We start from the raw sequence: 17,764 nt of genomic DNA, 5'->3' as shown, positions 1-17,764 counted from the left end.
CTTCCTTTAGTATTTCTTGAAGATCACATCTGCTGGTGATGAATTCTTTCAATTTTACTTTATATGAAAATGTCTTTCCTTCACATGCATTTCTGAGGGGTTTTTTCCCCCCACTGGACATGAAATTCTGGGTTACTGTTCTTTTCTTTTAGAACATTAAACATATTATTCCATTGTCTTCTGGGAAAGCATATAATCTGTCTTGGTGATCGTTTCTGGTAATCATTTCTGATTTGAAATCTGCAGATATTTGAAACATTGTTCTCCTTGAAGATAAGGGCCCTATCTTGGGTCCTATTCATTATTACCGAGCACAGTTCCTGATACAAGTAAGATGTATAATAAATGTTTCTCGAATTGAATTTATTTTTATTGTGTTAAGTTTTTAGTATTGATTGAGACTTGATAGGCTCATTAAAGTAACATTTTGGCAGGATCTGAATTGCCTAATAGTTTTTACTGTGGTTATTTTATACTTTATAGATCATTTTACTAGACCTGAATAACCAGATGAAAAAAGCCATGCATTTCCCATTTTCCTAATTATATTTCTTTAATTTTTCCTTGGTTACTTGGTTTTCTTTCTATGTAAAAGGAGAATTGGAGGCAGTAGATGTTTCTCAAAGCTTTTTTTCTCCTCCTCTTTTGCATAGACACATTACTCATCATTTTATAAAATAATAGAGGATATCCAGAAAAAAATAAACCAAAAAGTAATCTAGACAACTCTACATTTCATAACATTACATTTGATGTTTAATATCTACAGAGAGAATTAAATACAGCAGAGATTTCCTGTTGAAGCTCTCAAGTGTTTCCATCTGCAGAAAAAAACCAGCCTTTCTGCCTGATCATCCCATTGTACTGCAAAAACCAGTAAGTAGTTTTCTAAGTTTGTATTGTAATATTATATTAAAAATATTTTTCTTTAACATTTTCATCAGACTCTACCTCTAGATTTTTAACCTTCCTTATTATAAGATACAGGTAATTCAGAAAACTACAGAAATCTAAAGGTATAATAAACCAATTATTATAAAGTAACTCTGTCCAAAAATTAGAATGGAATAGCTGTATTTTGTTTAAGAAATATTTTTAATTGAAAGGTCATGAAAATATTATCCAATAGTCTAAAAGTTTTATTTTTTCAATTAAATTATATTTGCCAACTGGAATTAATTTTACTCTATGATGTGAGGTGGGCATCAAGTTTTACCTTTTTCTACATGGATATCCAGTCATTTTAAAAATATTTATTGAAATGGTACTTCTCTGACATCTTTGTGGCAATATATGGGTGGTCTGTTAATGGGCTATCCATTCTGTTCAATTAGTCTTTTTATACATTATAACAAATCATCTCATGTATTTTTCTTTAACATGTCTTTGCTGTTCTTAGCCCTTTATATTTCTGTGTTACCTTATCAAATTCCATCTAAATAAATACACATAATGAATACATACATGCATCTCTTATGATATTCATGGAAAGGACATGGATTTTGTCATCAGACATGGCTTCAAATTGTAGCTCCATTCTGTGTACTGGCAGTTCAAACTTGGACAAGTCACTTAACCTCATTGAACCTTAGTTTTGCAGTTGCTGATAAGGATGATAATCTCTGACTGTTAGGATTATTAAAATAATGCATGAGATTACTGAGTATGATACTTTTCTCTCATTTGCTCTTAGTAAATGATTCCCATTCTTTATGGTCTCTACTTACATTTGACTGGAATTTAACTTTCTATTAGAGTTTTCGTAAATACCTTTATATAGGTAAAGGCAGCTAGGACTCTTCTGAAATGAGATTCAGAATATAGGTATACTGAGAGCAGTTCAAATGGGAAATATACACTACTACTTCCTATCTCCATTTTTGGTATTCTAATTCTTTGGAATTCATAGGATTTTTTTCCTCAAATTATAATTTTTAAAAAAGTTATGTTGTTCATAGTTTATGTTAATATTTCTTAAACTCCCTAACTTTAGATCTCTAGCCGATTCTTTTCAAAGTTAATTAAAGCATGAATTAAAATTTTGTATAATACTTCTCATACAGGAATATTAAATAAGAAAAAATGTACTTGATATTTCAACTTTTCCACCTGTTCAAAGATCTTTGGGATATGTAATCCATGGTCTGTAAGAATAAATGTAAACTTCAGTGCTATATAAACTATAGTCACTGTTTCATCTGTAGACTTTCCACCTTTAATAACATTTTATTGTGTAAATAAAAGCTTGACATACACTTTTTAAAACAAACTTATACATTAGAATTCATTTTACTTTCGATTTACACATTAATACATTTTTTAAAACTAGGTGCCACAGAAACAGAACAGGTTTGGAATACAATTTAGTATATTTTAAAATGAATTACATATATTTTTAAAACATGAGCCATTTTGTTATTTGACAGTTATAGTTACTTTAATAGTTTCTATGGTACATGCATTTAAATCTGTAAACACCTGGTACATTCACAGTATTTGGTTTGATGAACTAATTAGTAAAAACTGTATTCAATCAATTGATAAATTAACTTTTTCTTTTATATTACAGGAAAACAACCAAAGTTTTAAGTAGCATTTTAAGAACAGATGAATTTGAAGAGACAGAATTATTCATTTTATAGTTTGGACATCTGCAAATGAGGTGGATCTAGCAACAATAACTGTAATGGACTGTGACAATTCAATTTATTCTTAATTTTGATGGTTGACTATTTGACTTCTCTAAAAATGAGAAAGAGCTATTTTAAACTATAAAAAATTTTCTAATCAGTTTCAGCCTTGCAGGAGGTTTCCTGCATAAATTGGGAAGTTACACTGGAAAGTAGGAATTTGGTTAGTGAAGTGGGAAGACTGTATATTTATAATTTGTGTACTACTTGGAATTCTTGGTTTTTCATCACTTGTAATAATGGAATGGAAATGTAAGCTGTAAAGACTTTCAAATATAAAATATTTGCTACAGTGTATATATGGTACATAATTTCTTGTTGCTTTTAAAGTTGCTTTTGTTGTTCTGCTTCCCACTGATTTCATACCAGCTCATGAATGGATCATTACAGTCTCTCCAGAGGCTTAGAATGATTCAGAATGTTCAATGCATAGTTCTCAATGACAGGAGGGAGAATTTTTAATGAGTATTTCTTTTCAGGTATATGATTGGTCTCTAGGTTTTTGATAATAATATGGTCTTAAATTCATAATTACTAGCAGAGATTGATAATTTGGAAACAATGGTAGTGAATGAAACTGAAGTTGAAAAACAGCTGCTACTTATGTCACTAATCAGACCATATGAATAGCAGAAGTGGAGCAATTTCAAAGTGAAACTGATATTTTTTTTCCAAAAGAATTTGGACATTTGAAAATAATTGACGTACATTAAGTTTTAATTCTATATTTTCTTATAACATATATGGATGAAGAATTTTTGGGTTTAAGTTTTTAATTCCTAGAAATTTTATACATTAAATCTCCTGCAATTTGTCACTCTGGATGTTACTGTTGTTAAAAAAAAAAAAAAAAAAAAGGATTTCTTCCAGAAAAATCTGCTGATATATAGGTAAGTGTAAACTCTCCCTAATTCGATTTCTCATATCCCTAGGTCTATTGGCAAAAAGTTTGTTTCACTGAATTTTGAACTCCTAAAACCAGTACTTTTTCTTTTCCGCTGGTTTTTGAGCTTGTTTCCCAGATTCAAGCTTGTATTCCATGTTACGTTTTCTATCTTGGTCTTTTGGTGACCTCTTTTTTTTGTTTTTGTTTTTGTTTTTGTTTTTTTTACTACTTTGTTCTTTAGGAAAATGGGTTTTCAAATAGAAAAAAAAAATCTTTGTTAACTATAAACTTATTGTTTACTTTAAAATGTGATATTTATACTTAGGTCTCAGTTTTTTCTTTATTCTTTTTCTTTTTTTTTTTTGGCCCTACTTTCCTTTTCCACTGTAGGTTTCAGTATATATTTGTATGTGAATACACAACGCACACTGTTCACATACATACAACTCTCACAAACGTACACAAAATATATGTATAATTTGTATAAGATGGGGTCAGAATGACCATATAATTAATTGGTTTGCTTTATTATTTGCCCATTCTCAAGTCATTTTAATTCTTGTTTCAGAATATGATAGAGCTTATTCCAATTTGGAATCTGCAGATCCTTTCCATTCAGTACTGTTACTGAAAACAGAACCCTTTTAACAAGTAATACTACCATGCTACTTTGGAAACTGCCTAGTACCCAAAAGATTTGATATGCTTTTTGAATTGGATACTTAAATGGACCAACCAAAGCAATGTTTTGATTGGCTACAATTTGTATTTTTGAAACCATTTACAACAAACATTCTCAAGAAGAGTTTGTATGTCAAAAGTCGTTTAGGTTTTAAAGTCCTTTGATCTTTTCTTACTATATACAGTCAGTCTGCAGAGACTGTTTTGTTATGTGTCTATTTGCCTTTGTACATATGTATAGCTTGTTTGAATAATCATTGTATATCTCCATTAATGTTGTTCTTTGCTTTGTATATAAATTAAAAGAGTTGACCCAGGTGTTACACAGTGTCTGTCATCCTTAGAGTTGACCAGAGGCACACAAACACACACAAACACACACACACACACACACACGTGTATACGTGTAATATATCAAAATTTACTACTTATTTCTAATAGAACTATGAAAGGATTTTAAAATTGTATTTATATTGGATGAGAACTGAGAGTATACAAAGGTATTGGTAAAAGTTGCTGTTTCATGAATTAGTTTGAGAAAATATTTTAGGTCAAATTTATATTTAAGAAATAAAATTTTATTAGTTCAATCTTCCTTTTTTCCTGAGTTTTTCAAAGGGGGAAAAACTGGAAAATTTTACCTTATATTTTTCCCCAAAGACTTATAGTTTCAAAGGAATTTATACTAGAAAATAACATGGCTGTACATTTTTATATGTATTGTATTTTCATCAGCAGGGTTTACAACCAGGACAGATTTTTATTATTAAAAACGTTTAATTTCTGAGCTTGTTGAGCAGAGTATAGATAGTATACTATCTATAGATAGTTCTATAGGTAGATAGTTTTAGTCATTCTAGTGTTGAAATTGGAAAACAGATGTCTTCTGTCTAGTACTTTCCCTACTATTTTATGACTTCCGTAAGGTTTTGTGCTTGTTTCATATTTCTTATTTATTCATTTGAGTTAAAAGTTTATTTTTCAAGTATTTTGAAATCATTGTTTACATGCAAATATGTATTTTTCATAAGAAAAGTTAGCTATCTGTCACATACCAAAACTATATGCCATAAAACTTGAACCACATTTTCCCAAAGCAATAGTCTCTTCTTTCTTGATATATTTAACTTACATAACAAGGAATTATGATGCTAATAAATGACACAATGTTGCTGTATTACTAAATGGTACTCTAACTTATCACAGAATTGTTCACTTTTGAAAAACCAGTCTATAACCTGATACATTGATAGAGAGTCTATAGGTTACAGCCAAGGTTGTTTGATGCCTATATACTAACTTTTTAACTAATGCAAAGATAATAGTCATAGGGCTGTGAGTTGGGTTGGGGATGGAGTAGACATTGTTGGAAGAATAAACTTCACTCACAGAAAATCTGTTAAAAATCACAAAACGCTGGTTTAACCCTTTACAGTATACGACAGTTTACAAAATCTGCCCTATGAAGTAATACTCTAAAAGTTTCCACTTTATTTTTTCTTTATCATAGCAAATTCATTTTCACAATATTATTCCTTTATGTGTATGCTTTTTTCCACATATTAGGATTTTGTCACTAAAAGGTTTTAGGTTAGTTACAGTGTAGCAAAGCATTAAGCATTAAATATTGAGAATATTAGTGAACTTTGAAAATTGAGCTAAAATTCACATGAATCATAAAATTATAGAATAAGTTTTAAAAGAGTGCACTTAGTAAATATACCAAACAAAAATATACAGTAGATTAACAACCACAGATAATTTTCTAATTGACATTTTAGATAAGAACACCTGTTTTGCACTTGAACCATAAGGAAAATGTCTAGGAACATCTAGTTGTTGTTCAGGATCCACCATGAAGCTGAAAAGAGAAAAACATTTTCTAAAATAATGAAAATAACTTACAGGGCAAAGAATGTTCAAGGTGCAAATTATATCTAAAGAGACCATTTCCCTTACCTTTAGTCTGCATAATAACTTATCTTTCTAGTCACCATTTCCTGACTGTTTGAGGCAAGATTGAACTCTTCTTATGCACTTATTTGTACCATATCTTTTGGCACTTTGTTGCAGTCTAAAATGTTTTGTTCTAGGTGAATAGAACTTGTTTTGGCAGCAAGATTATAAATGCCATGAAGCTAAAATCATGCTATTGTTCTTATTAGAATCTGCCCAACACTGGCAGTAGTTAGGCCATATATATATATACACATATATATATATATATATATGGTATTTATATACCCAGTATTTATGAAATCCTATATGTAGAAATACCATGTATTTCTACATATATGCACATGTATTTCTACATATAGTATACATATATGCACATGTATTTATATATTATATTGTATGTATATACATATAAATATATATACATATAATATGTATAAATATGTATATACATATACTATAATATATACATATATGTAATATGTATATCTGTAATATATACATCTATAACAATATATACATATATACATATGTACATATATAATACATATATACACATATTTATAAATATGATGTATCATGTATAATATACATATAAATACATGTGTAATTATACATATATTTATACATATGTGATATTTATAAATACCGTATATTTATACATACAGGATCTCATAAATATTGAGTATAAGCAAGTAGATAGGTTATAAATAATATTTTAGTATATCTGTATGTTAAAATTATAAATGTTTATCCCAGTGAATATAGATATCCTGAAAACAAACCAATGGCAAAGATGTATGATTGGTGGAATGCTGTGAGAAACAGATAAATGGAAGGGATTGAAATTTGCTTTCAAAGCTGTTCAAGTAATTTGCTGGAAATAGGATCTTTTTTTTGTATCCTGTTTTCTCATAACCATAGGCTTTTCTCTTATTGCCAAGGGACATTCTGCTCCACAGACCAAGTTGATATACTCTTTTTGTCTGGGCTGGTTTATGATGGCTAATGGATCTGGGCTGCCATATTCCAGTATGCTTCATTTGAAGGATTTTATATTTGAGAGGTCATTGGAATGTATTATAGTGTATATTTTCATATCTGGATGCAGTCTGTCTTAGTTGCTTAATTTCTTTAGATGTATCTTAGGTAAACCACTTAGTAGTCTTAACCATAAAAAGCAATCTTACCAGAAATCATAATTTGTGAGTTAAATTAGAAATACAAACCTACTCATACTGCATTTTAAAATGTAGTGTCTGCCTTTTTTCTTTCAGATTTTAATTTTAGGTATAAATATGTGCAGCTAATACATCTTTAATTAATTATTTGTTTTGAGACAGAGTCTTGCTCTGTCACCCAGGCTGGAGTGCACTGGCACGAACTCAGTTCACTGCAACCTTTGCCTCCCAGGTTCAAGTGATTCTCCGGATTAAGCCTCCCAAGTAGCTGGGATTACAGGTATGCACCACCATGCCTGGCTAATTTTTTGTATTTTTTAGTAGAGACAGGATTTCACCATATTGGCCACTAGTCTCGATCTCCTGTCCTCTGGTGATCTGTCCACCTTCGCCTCCCAAAGTGCTGTGATTACAGGCATGAGCCACAGCGCCTACCTAATTATTATTATTTTTTAATCTTCACAACCATTGTAACACAAAATGCACAAAACTGGTTTTTAAAAATAGTATTATAAGTTATATGGCCATTAAAACTCACAAATAATATTTATATGCTAACTTCAGCTTACTGGAATAGGCCTGCTGTCACAGTGATAAAACTTTAAAATAGGGTGGGATGTCCCAATAAATGTTAAAATGTTGTAGGTTTTAAAATTGTGTCAGAAATCATGCCTACCTTTTCCTCTTGTTATACGAAATTCCAGTAATCATTGTTGAAATTAAATGTAATATGAGATTAATACAAAATAGGGCAGCAATTAAAAGGCATTAAATTGTATTGAACCTGGCTGAATTCACAGAACAAGAATTGATCCAGTTTTATCTGTAGTCAGTTTTTCTTTCTAAATTAGGAAATGTTCTGAGAGAGAAAGAGTAATATAATGCATGTGCCAATGACACTAGTAGTGTATAGAAAATAATTCAAGATAATGATAGAGTTAGGTCAGAAAACTATCAGATTATTCCATATTTTCAATTATTGCTATAGCATTTTTCCCCTTACTGATAACTCAGTAGCCTCCTGTTCTGTCCTCTTTTCCTCTCTATTTTTGTTGAGGTGTTTCTGTCCTGGAAAGACTCAAGGCACCAATAAGAACAAGCTTTGTTCCTTTCTTTCCACATTGGTTTGGGAGAAATGGAAATGGGTGTCATGGTGAGACAAAAATTACGTGTCAGGACTTCATGGAAATTTTGACTGAAGACCAATATATTTATGATGATGCCAAAGTCCTATTCATTCTTTCATCTAGGAAATAATTTCTTTTTGCCATATACTGTCCTATAGTAATACTGTAATAGGGTAGGGAATGTGAAGATAAATAAAATGTGGATCTCACTTTCCTGCATTCTATGTACAAAGCCTGCAGCAGTCATATTTACAGAAGTTGTATTCTAAGATTTTCCCCCTATTTTATTTTATTTTATTATACTATTATTGTTTTTTGAGATGGAGTCTCGCTCTGTCGCCCAGTCTGGAGTGCAGTGCCTTGGCTCACTGCAACCCTCCGCCTCCTGGGTTCAAGCAGTTCTCCTGCCTCAGCCTCCTGAGTAGCTAGGATTACAGGCATGCCCCACCATGCCCAGCTACTTTTTGTATTTTTAGTAGAGGTGGGGTTTCACCATGTTGGTCAGGCTGGTTTTGAGCTCCTGGCCTTGTAATCTGTCCACCTCAGCCTCACAAAGTGCTGGGATTACAGGCGTGAGCCTACCAGGTTCAAGTGATTCTCCTGCATCAGCCTCCCAAGTAGCTGGGATTACAGGTGTGCACCACGATGCCTGGCTAATTTATGGGTAGGGATTTTGCTTTTAGTTTGTACCCTCTGTAGCTCCCAACACAATGCTTGTTCAGAAATGGAGCTTAATCAGTACCAGTAAATAGGCTAAACACCCTGGTGCCTAGCACATATTAATACTCAGTAAATATATGTTTAATCATTAATTGGATGGGTAGATGAACAAATTGTGTCCAATACACTAAATTACAATATGGTAAAATATTTGAATAATTTTTTGAAATATCATGATTTGGTAGTACTTCAAGTTTGTTAATATGATTAGCAAATGACTAATAGTAGGTTCAATATAGCTGGGAATACAAATAGGGTTCACTAAGGACAAAATAGAACAAATATATAGATCTTTTATTTCTTCCCCCCACTCTCAAACCATAAGATATATAAAGAAATAAATAAGAGAATACCATTGATAAAATATAAAAGGGAAGAGCATACTGTCTTTTAAGAAGGAAACAAAAAGTACAAAAGGATATAGAAGCATTGTAAACCCAGGATAATTACCAGGAACTAGCATTGTAGATGTGAGTTCTGGAGTTTCCAAGAAATCCACATTACTTCTTTGGAATGTCTTGCTATAATTTGTCTGAAGGTGGCTGTGTAAATAATTACAGGTTAAGGCTGTGCATTTTTATTTACAATCTTCCCAAGTGCAGCAGAGATCAAATTTGATCAAGATGGCAAAGTTTGGGATGATGTGGATTAAGTAAGCTCCTGGATACAAGCTTGTTTTAATGGTGGTTCAGCTTTCAAAAATGACTTAGGAGTAATTTAATAATTGTCATCAGAAACTTTTTGAAAAAGGTTTTAAACCGGGAGAACATTACTTTTTTAGAGGATAAAATAGGAAGTAGACTTTACTGCAACAAATTTAAATAGAAAAGAATATTATAGCTGCTGGAGAGTTTAAAAAACAGGATAGATAATAAGACAGACTGTATATTTTACATTTCTAGATAATAAAAATAAATCTGAAAAACTATCTGAAAGTGTTGGCCTGGAAGCACAGAGTTGAATAAGTTACCTTATTTCCTTCTATGGCTGAAATACTGTTGCTATCATTTTGCCTTCCTTATAGCCCAAAGTGCCTTCAAAATTGCCACAGAAATTAAACTTTTAGGTGAAATACGGATCAACTGAATTTCCAGGTATTCTATTACTTCCATCACCATATTTAACACCCTAAACATGGACTTATTTAGAGAGCTATATTCTCTGTACCATTTTAAACGGTCAGGAATTGTTATATACTCTCAGAAGAGCAAACATTTCTTTCATTCCATTTTAAAATTATATGTTTGTTTTCTATTAGTAATTATTTTAGTTTTAAAGAAGTTGATTTGAATTTTTGACAACGTCTTGAATTTCCACTTTATTTTTAGTCTTTAAAGACATTTAGAAGGTGTTGGGCTGCAATGACTCTAAAAATTGTATGTAGTTTTGTTGTAAAATAAAATAGCTGCACAGACTATCCTATGAAAAATTAGATAAAGCTCTTTTTTCCACCTCATTTGTGTCCATCCTTTGTCTCCAGCCCCACCACTACCCTCACCAGCTTTAGACACCCATACCCCCATTTATATCTTCTTATCTGAAAACATCAGTAAAATGGTAAGACTCAAAGTGGAATCATTACCAAAAGTATTTGTACTTCAAGACAAGTGGTTTCTAAGCCATTAAATACATTTTTTAAAGTGTGTAGAATTCAGGGTAATGGGCAAATGGGACAGGTTTTAAGGTAAGGTAAAAGAGAACGGAGCTTTCCTACAAATCCTAAAATTACATCATGCATACATATTGCCACCTTCCTGGCTTCACATAAAATCAGGCTTGCTCACAACTTACCTATTCCATACACTACTATTTTCCCAGAACTCATAGATTATGTAGCGAGATTCATTTGAAAGCTTCTGTATAGAAATACTGAAATGGAAAATAAAAGGCATAATTAGCTACTGGGAATTAAAGATACAAGCTAACTTTTCTAATATCTATATGTAGTATGAAACAATCTTATCCATTAATAGAGGAAACAATCTAAGGTGCCTGCATGAAAATCAAACAGATTTGTCAAGAATTTACTTGTTCAATATGTCTGTTTGGCATAAGTGTTTTTTTTGTTTGTTTGTTTTTTGTTTTGTTTTGATTTTTTAGTTTTCAGGTTTTGCATCATGAAAACAGTCTCAATATATTGCAGACATCACGAATGTAACTTTTGCAAAATTGTATTCATTCATTCAAAAAGGTTTATTGAGCATCTGTTGCGCTAGGCCCAGAAAAATGTGAATGCATGCTACCTGCCTTTGCCCTCAAATGTAGCTATTAGGATTGGCCCTATCAACCACTGTACCTCTGCCAAATTCTTAGCCTTACAACATTCCTGTATTGACAGTTTTTGTGTGGGTCCTGTTCTATACCATTTGAGTCACTTGGACCACACTACTGCTATACAACTGACTCCTAGTTTGCCAATACCTAATGGCTCTCTTCCTCTTTCTCTTTTTTTCCCTTTCTCCCTGTCTCTCAAACTGTCCCTCTGATGCGCGCGCGCGCGGACACACACACACACACACACACACACACACTGCTCAACACTGTCTCTGGATGAAGTTTAAGAGTCCACATTCTGGCCATAATTGCAAGCGTTTTTTGTTTTCCTTTTAAATTTCTTTTCCAATTTGGGTGAGACAAATTTGTTCCTTCCAGTCCTTTGACTACCCCAAAGGAGGAAAAAGTCTACATAATATGTTTTGAAGGAGTGAAGAAAGTAGGCTGGCTGAAAACATAGGTTGAGGTGACTGCAAATTTAATTCTGTAGCAATGAGGAGCCACCGAAGGATATAAAGCAGGGAGAGTGTCGTGGCTATAGCTATGTATTAAAAGATCCTTCCGATGGTCCAGTGGGTATTGTATGAAGGGTATTGTAAAGTAGAAAAAACAGCTGGAAAGATAGTGAAATAGCATAGGTGACAAATGATGAAGACCCAAATTAATTCTGAAACAAAAGAATAGAGAGATTCATGAACTTAAGAGTGGGAGACAAAAATAAAGATAACTTTAAAAACTGAATTACAAAAGTACAGACTGTTCAGCCTGATGGTTCATAATATATTCATATTACAAAGCAAAACGAGGGGTTAGAAAAACAATAAGGCTTTTGGATTAACAAAGAATTTACCAGTAAACTTACCAGTAAGAGAACAAATAGCAGTAAAATAGTTGATTAATGTAGATTTAGGATTTACCTAAGTGTGACCAGCAGGTGGCAGTAACTACACACAGAAATTTTAATTTTTTTTTCTTTAGTTCTGCTTGTGTTTTTTTCAGTTGTTTATTTAGTTTGGTTCATTAAGGTATGATGCAGCAAATATTGTTTTTAGCTCAACTTCAGATTTTCTGGAGAAAGGTTTACTATGGAATCATAAGAATTGAATGGAAGGTGGAATTTGTGATTTTCTAATCCCAAGAGTTCATGAATGTGCTCTTTGGGTGTTCACTAAAATCCCAGAAATGATCTGCAAATTAATATGCATATATATGTTTTTCTAGGAAGAGAATCTATAGCTTTCATCATAGTCTCAAAGGGATGTAATCCCCAAACATAACCTTCAACAGTACACTGGACAAATTACAATCCATCTCTATTTTCTTTAGGATAGTTTAAAATACTCAGCCTTGTATTTCAAGCTCTTCATCAACTGCTGCCTGAAAACTGATTCATTTGTATACTTATTACATTAAAAGCTCACTTATCCTGATATTTGAACATTTCATTTCCAGACTAGCCATAAGACCATAAGATAAGAAATTCATAAAACTTTAGCATAATGCTAAAGCTTTTGAAGGAGTAAAAAGGAATATGAAATGGCAGTGATTTAAAGTATAGCCCAACAGACCTTCCACCATCTGTGCCACCTTGATCCCAATACTCAACATTGGTTTCCTTATCTGTGCAATAGTGATAACAATACTATGAGAATTAAAGTGTTACATGGAAGACCGGGCACAGGGACTCACACCTGTAATCCCAGCACTTTGGGAGGCCAAGGTGGGTGGATCACTTGAGGTCAGGAGTTCAAGATCAGCCTGGCCAACATGGTGAAACCCTGTCTCTACTAAAAATATAAAAATTAGCTGGGCACAGTGGCACGTGCCTGCAATCTTAACTACTCGGGAGGCTGAGGCAGGAGAATCGCTTGAACCGGGAGGTGAAGGTTGCAGTGAGCCAAGATCAAGCCACTGTCTCCAGCCTCGGCGACAGAGCGAGACTTTGTCTGAAAATAAAGAAAAAAAGTTACATGTAGAATTCTTAACTCAGTACTTGGCTTAGTGTGTGTGTGTGTGTGTGTGTGTGTGTGTGTGTGTGTGTTGTTAGCCCAATAGCTAAAAGGAAAGTATCACTTTCATTGGGTGAGTAGCTATGAAAGCTAAGCCTTAATGGTGTCAAAGCTAAGAAGCATGACAGAAACAAAAGGAATGGGGTGGGAGGAAAACCAGAAAAGAAATGGAGGGAAAATGTACATATCTACTAAAGCAATGAGAAGCAGCAAGCTAATAATATAAGTATTAATAGTGGTGGTGGTGATGATTTCTACATGTATTGCTCTGTTCCAGGCTCTAATTTAAGCATTTTCCATAGATAAGCCATTTAACCTTCATAGTTACTTTGGGAGTCATGTGGCTACATTGTCCATTGCCTCCCCAAATATTACTCTCCTCTTACTAACATGACTCTGCCACTGTTCAGTTTGCAGTACACCCAATGTACCAATCAGTGTTGGACTGAAAATATCCTGATAACCTTAATCCTCTCTGCTGGACACTTGTTTCCTAGCCTTCCCAGTGGCCAACAATGACCATGCAACTTGAATTCTGGCCAGTGAGATGCAAGGGGAAGTATGCTGGGAAGCAGGGACTCTGGGAGTTTTCAGGATCAGACTTGAGAGGAGAGCTTGTTGGTATTTCTCCCTTTTTCTTCCTCACTATAGGCCATCTGGTGAAGAGCCAGAAGGCACATCTGAAAGACAGATCTGGGATCTTTGATGACAACATTAAGCTGTATAAAAACCTTGAGATTGTTACCTCCAGTATTCCTTTTGAGAATAATAAACGTACTTATGATATAAGTGACTGTTACTGTGCTTACTCTAGATTGCAGTTGCAAGCATTCTTATTTGATACCGGAAGGTGGTGTTGTCTTCTTTGTGTATTTGTTTCTCCATTGTTTATAGATAAGGAAACTAAGGAATGGAGAGATGAAATGTCTTGTCCATGGTCATCACAGCTGCTAGTGAGTAAACCAGACTTTGAACTTAGGCATTTTTGCCTCGAAAAGCTGCACTCTGACAAAGAGTTAGGAAACCTAATAAAGGTGACTGACAAGAAGCAGATGCAGTGATGAAAGTGTAGATTCTGTCTCAAAGGCACATGGGTGAAAGTGCTAACCAGAATTGCTTTACAGAATGGGTACTTTCAGTTAAGGGCCAAAAAGACCAATATGGGGCAATGATATTTAAGGACATTGATATTTGAGACTATACCATATAGATAATGACACACAATGATCACACTGAGACAGCAAGAAAAGTCCAATTGCGAAATAATTTTTAGAAAGATTTGTCAGCAGTTGTTAAAGGCTTGGGGCTTGAATGATTAGCTTTCAATTATTTGTAAATGTAAAACTGCACAACAACACACGTGTGATTTGTTTCTTGTGTGATTCTACTCCCCCGAAACAGCCTGTGTCGTTCTCCTTAAAATCTTCATACTTCCTGTGACACTTAACACTCATTGGCTAAAGCAAAAGTTCTTTGGCTAAGCTGTCTTTGGATGCAGGCCCTAAAAGCTTCAACTTTGAGCTTTGGGAGATCTTGAATATTCCTGGATGCTGGAAAATGTGTCAGTGAAATGGCTTCTAGGGGAAATGGATGTGGCTCAGGAACAGGTGAGATTAAAGATTTTAAATGAGGAAACTCCCCATAATGGTCGGGACTCTCCCTCTTGGCTTCTTCCTTCCCCATGTGCATGTCCTACCTTAAATCACAAGCAAGGCCTAACCAATGAAGAAAAGACATGGCAAGAGGGCCAGTCCTCACATTTCTCCATACCAAGCTGTGGGTCACCAATTTATTTCATCTATATAATTACTGATTAATGAGGCTGGGCATGGTGGCTCACTTCTGTTACCCCAATACTTTGGGAGTCCGAGGTGGGTGGATCGCTTGAGTCCAGGAGTTCAAGACCAGCCAGGGCAACATGATGAAACCCTGTCTCTATAAGCAATACAAAAATGGCCCGGCACAGTGGCTCATGCCTGTAATTCCAGCACTTTGGAAGACTGAGGCGGGCGGATCATGAAGTCAGGAGTTCGCGACCAGCTTGGGCAACAGGGTGAAACCCCGTCTCTACTAAAACACAAAAAAATGGCTGGGTGTGGCAGCACGTGCCTGTAGTCCCAGCCACTTGGGAGGCTGAGGCAGGAGAATTGCTTGAACCCAGGAGGTGGAGGCTGCAGTGAGCCAAGATTGCGCCACCACACTCCAGTCTGGGCAACAGAGCAAGTCTCCATCTCAAAAAAGAAAAAATTAGCCAGGCATAGTGGCACGCACCTGTACTCCCAGCTACTTGGGAGGCTGTGGTGAGAGGATCACTTGAGCCTGGGGGGTTGAAGCTGCAATGAGCCTAGATTGCACCACTGCACTTCAGCCTGGGCAACAGTGTGAGGCACTGTCTCAAAAATACTGATAAATGATTAATGATTCAATGTGCCACCATTATTTCTTAAGGATGCCTCAGGGTTGATTCTTACAATGTAATCCTACATTCATATTCCTTAGGCCCTTGACATGGAGTTTTGAATATATTCAAATTCTCAAATTTCATAGCTGAGTGACTTTAGAAATCATTTTGTTCTATTTAATGACTATGAAATTTTAGACCATGAACATGATTTTAATTGTGCTCTACCCTCATAAATAAGCATTCTATTTTCCCAACTGGAGTCTAAGATCCTTGAAAACAAACTATTCTCTTGTTCTCTGGTGTCAAGAATGGTTCTGAGAACATACCATGTATACCACTTATATTCAATTGGTACCTCCCTATGACAAAAACAGGGATTAATGAGCCTTCATGATTACAAAATAAGTGAAGAATAGTGTGCATATGTGTTGTATCAAACAATGTGTGTGTATAAACATGAGTCCACATAATCTGCTTGAGTTTTTCACCAACTTAACTTTTTAAAAACTCTTTTGACTACTAAAACAAAACCTCTGTCACTCCCCATATTTCGGAGTCTCCTAATCAAAAACTTATAGGGCAAAACCTCTAATTCAGTGGCCTGAATTTAAGAAAGCAAGACCTTGTTGTAATTGGAACAGGAGAGGACTTGTCTATTCTACCCCTGGTTAACCACAGAAAATCCAGGAAACTCTAAGGATGACCAAATACTGACAAGAAGGATTAAACACTGGTTTTAGCATCAGATAAGTTTTAATAAGTTTTTTCTTAACCCATCTGAGCCTATTCCTTCTAAGCTGGATGTAATATGTGCCTCTTGATTATTGCTGTGAAGATAAGAGGACAGGCACAGTGGGTCAAGCCTGTAATCCCAGCACTTTTGGAGGCCAAGGCAAGAGGATCACTTGAGCCTGGGGGTTCAAGAGCAGCCAGGGCAACATGGTGAAATCCCATCTGTACAAAATTTTTAAAAAGTAGGCAGACATGGTGGCGCGTGCCTGTGGCCCCAGCTACTCTGGTGGCTGAGGTGGGAGGGTCGCTTGAGCCCAAGAAGTTGAGGCTGCAGTGAGCCATGATTGTGCCACTGTACTCCAGCCTGGGCAACAGAGCGAGATCCTGTCTCAAAAATATATAAATAAGAAAATAGGTGCAAAATGTCTAATCTTGTTAGTCCTTAATAATATCTATTTTATTTTATGGCAGTATTTTGTGCCTAATCATGGTGAGACTGAGCTAAACATCATGGGAGAACAGAACCTCTGACATTCACAGAGCTTTATTTTCTCAGCCAAGCACTAGGCAATTGTGCTGGGCACACTGGAGCATGACTGATGGCATCAGTGGCATTTGATTATCAATTGATACAGGTAGAAAATTGAATTTGATTAACTGGTACAACTGAAAAATTGCATGTAGACAGGCACACTGGCGTAACATCTATGCCATATATATTCCATATGGGTGTGATTCCCTGATGCTCATTCCACCTGATATAGTCTACATTTCGATAATTCCAGTAAAATAAAGAAATTAGCTGAAAAATCAACATTAAGAAGTGAACAAAGAACTGTATGAAACAGACCAGTCTTGCAAAGGAAACAGAGAGGCTGAGAATCTATCTTACAGGAAAAAGATGCTCTCCTTCCCTCCACTTCACAGCAGGAGCTGATGGAGCAATTTATTGTGGTTATTGAGAGAATGGAATTTGTAGCAGACAGCACAAATCTATTCACTCTCATTCCCCCACAGCTAGTTTCCCTTTCTCTGGGACTGTTCTAGTAGCTTGAGGTCATTTTCCCAACACTCATTAGTGTTTCTGAACCTAAAAAACAAACT

The 17,764-nt window shown here is 34.6% G+C and overlaps 2 protein-coding genes across 2 annotated transcripts in view; one reads left to right on the top strand and one right to left on the bottom strand.

Annotated features, from left to right (window-relative positions):
• CUNH8orf88 (chromosome unknown C8orf88 homolog) overlaps positions 1 to 4,575 on the top strand; it is a 28,476-nt gene extending 23,901 nt beyond the window's left edge. The window contains exons 5-6 of the mRNA XM_033202506.1: positions 770 to 876; positions 2,570 to 4,575. Coding sequence (XP_033058397.1) covers positions 770 to 876; positions 2,570 to 2,593 — 131 coding nt within the window. The 3' untranslated portion in view covers positions 2,594 to 4,575. The remainder of the gene's footprint in view (positions 1 to 769; positions 877 to 2,569) is intronic.
• Positions 3,920 to 17,764, bottom strand: part of NECAB1 (N-terminal EF-hand calcium binding protein 1) — a 192,794-nt gene continuing 178,949 nt past the window's right edge. The window contains exons 11-13 of the mRNA XM_033202507.1: positions 11,033 to 11,110; positions 9,692 to 9,783; positions 3,920 to 6,118 (exon numbers count right to left, since the gene is read on the bottom strand). Coding sequence (XP_033058398.1) covers positions 6,090 to 6,118; positions 9,692 to 9,783; positions 11,033 to 11,110 — 199 coding nt within the window. The 3' untranslated portion in view covers positions 3,920 to 6,089. The remainder of the gene's footprint in view (positions 6,119 to 9,691; positions 9,784 to 11,032; positions 11,111 to 17,764) is intronic.

The sequence above is a fragment of the Trachypithecus francoisi genome, unplaced genomic scaffold, assembly GCF_009764315.1.
Source record: "Trachypithecus francoisi isolate TF-2019V2 unplaced genomic scaffold, Tfra_2.0 Lachesis_group7, whole genome shotgun sequence".
Classification (NCBI taxonomy): Eukaryota; Metazoa; Chordata; class Mammalia; order Primates; family Cercopithecidae; genus Trachypithecus; species Trachypithecus francoisi.
The sequence above is the reverse complement of the archived record's forward strand: the minus strand, read 5'-3'. Positions and strand labels throughout refer to the sequence as shown.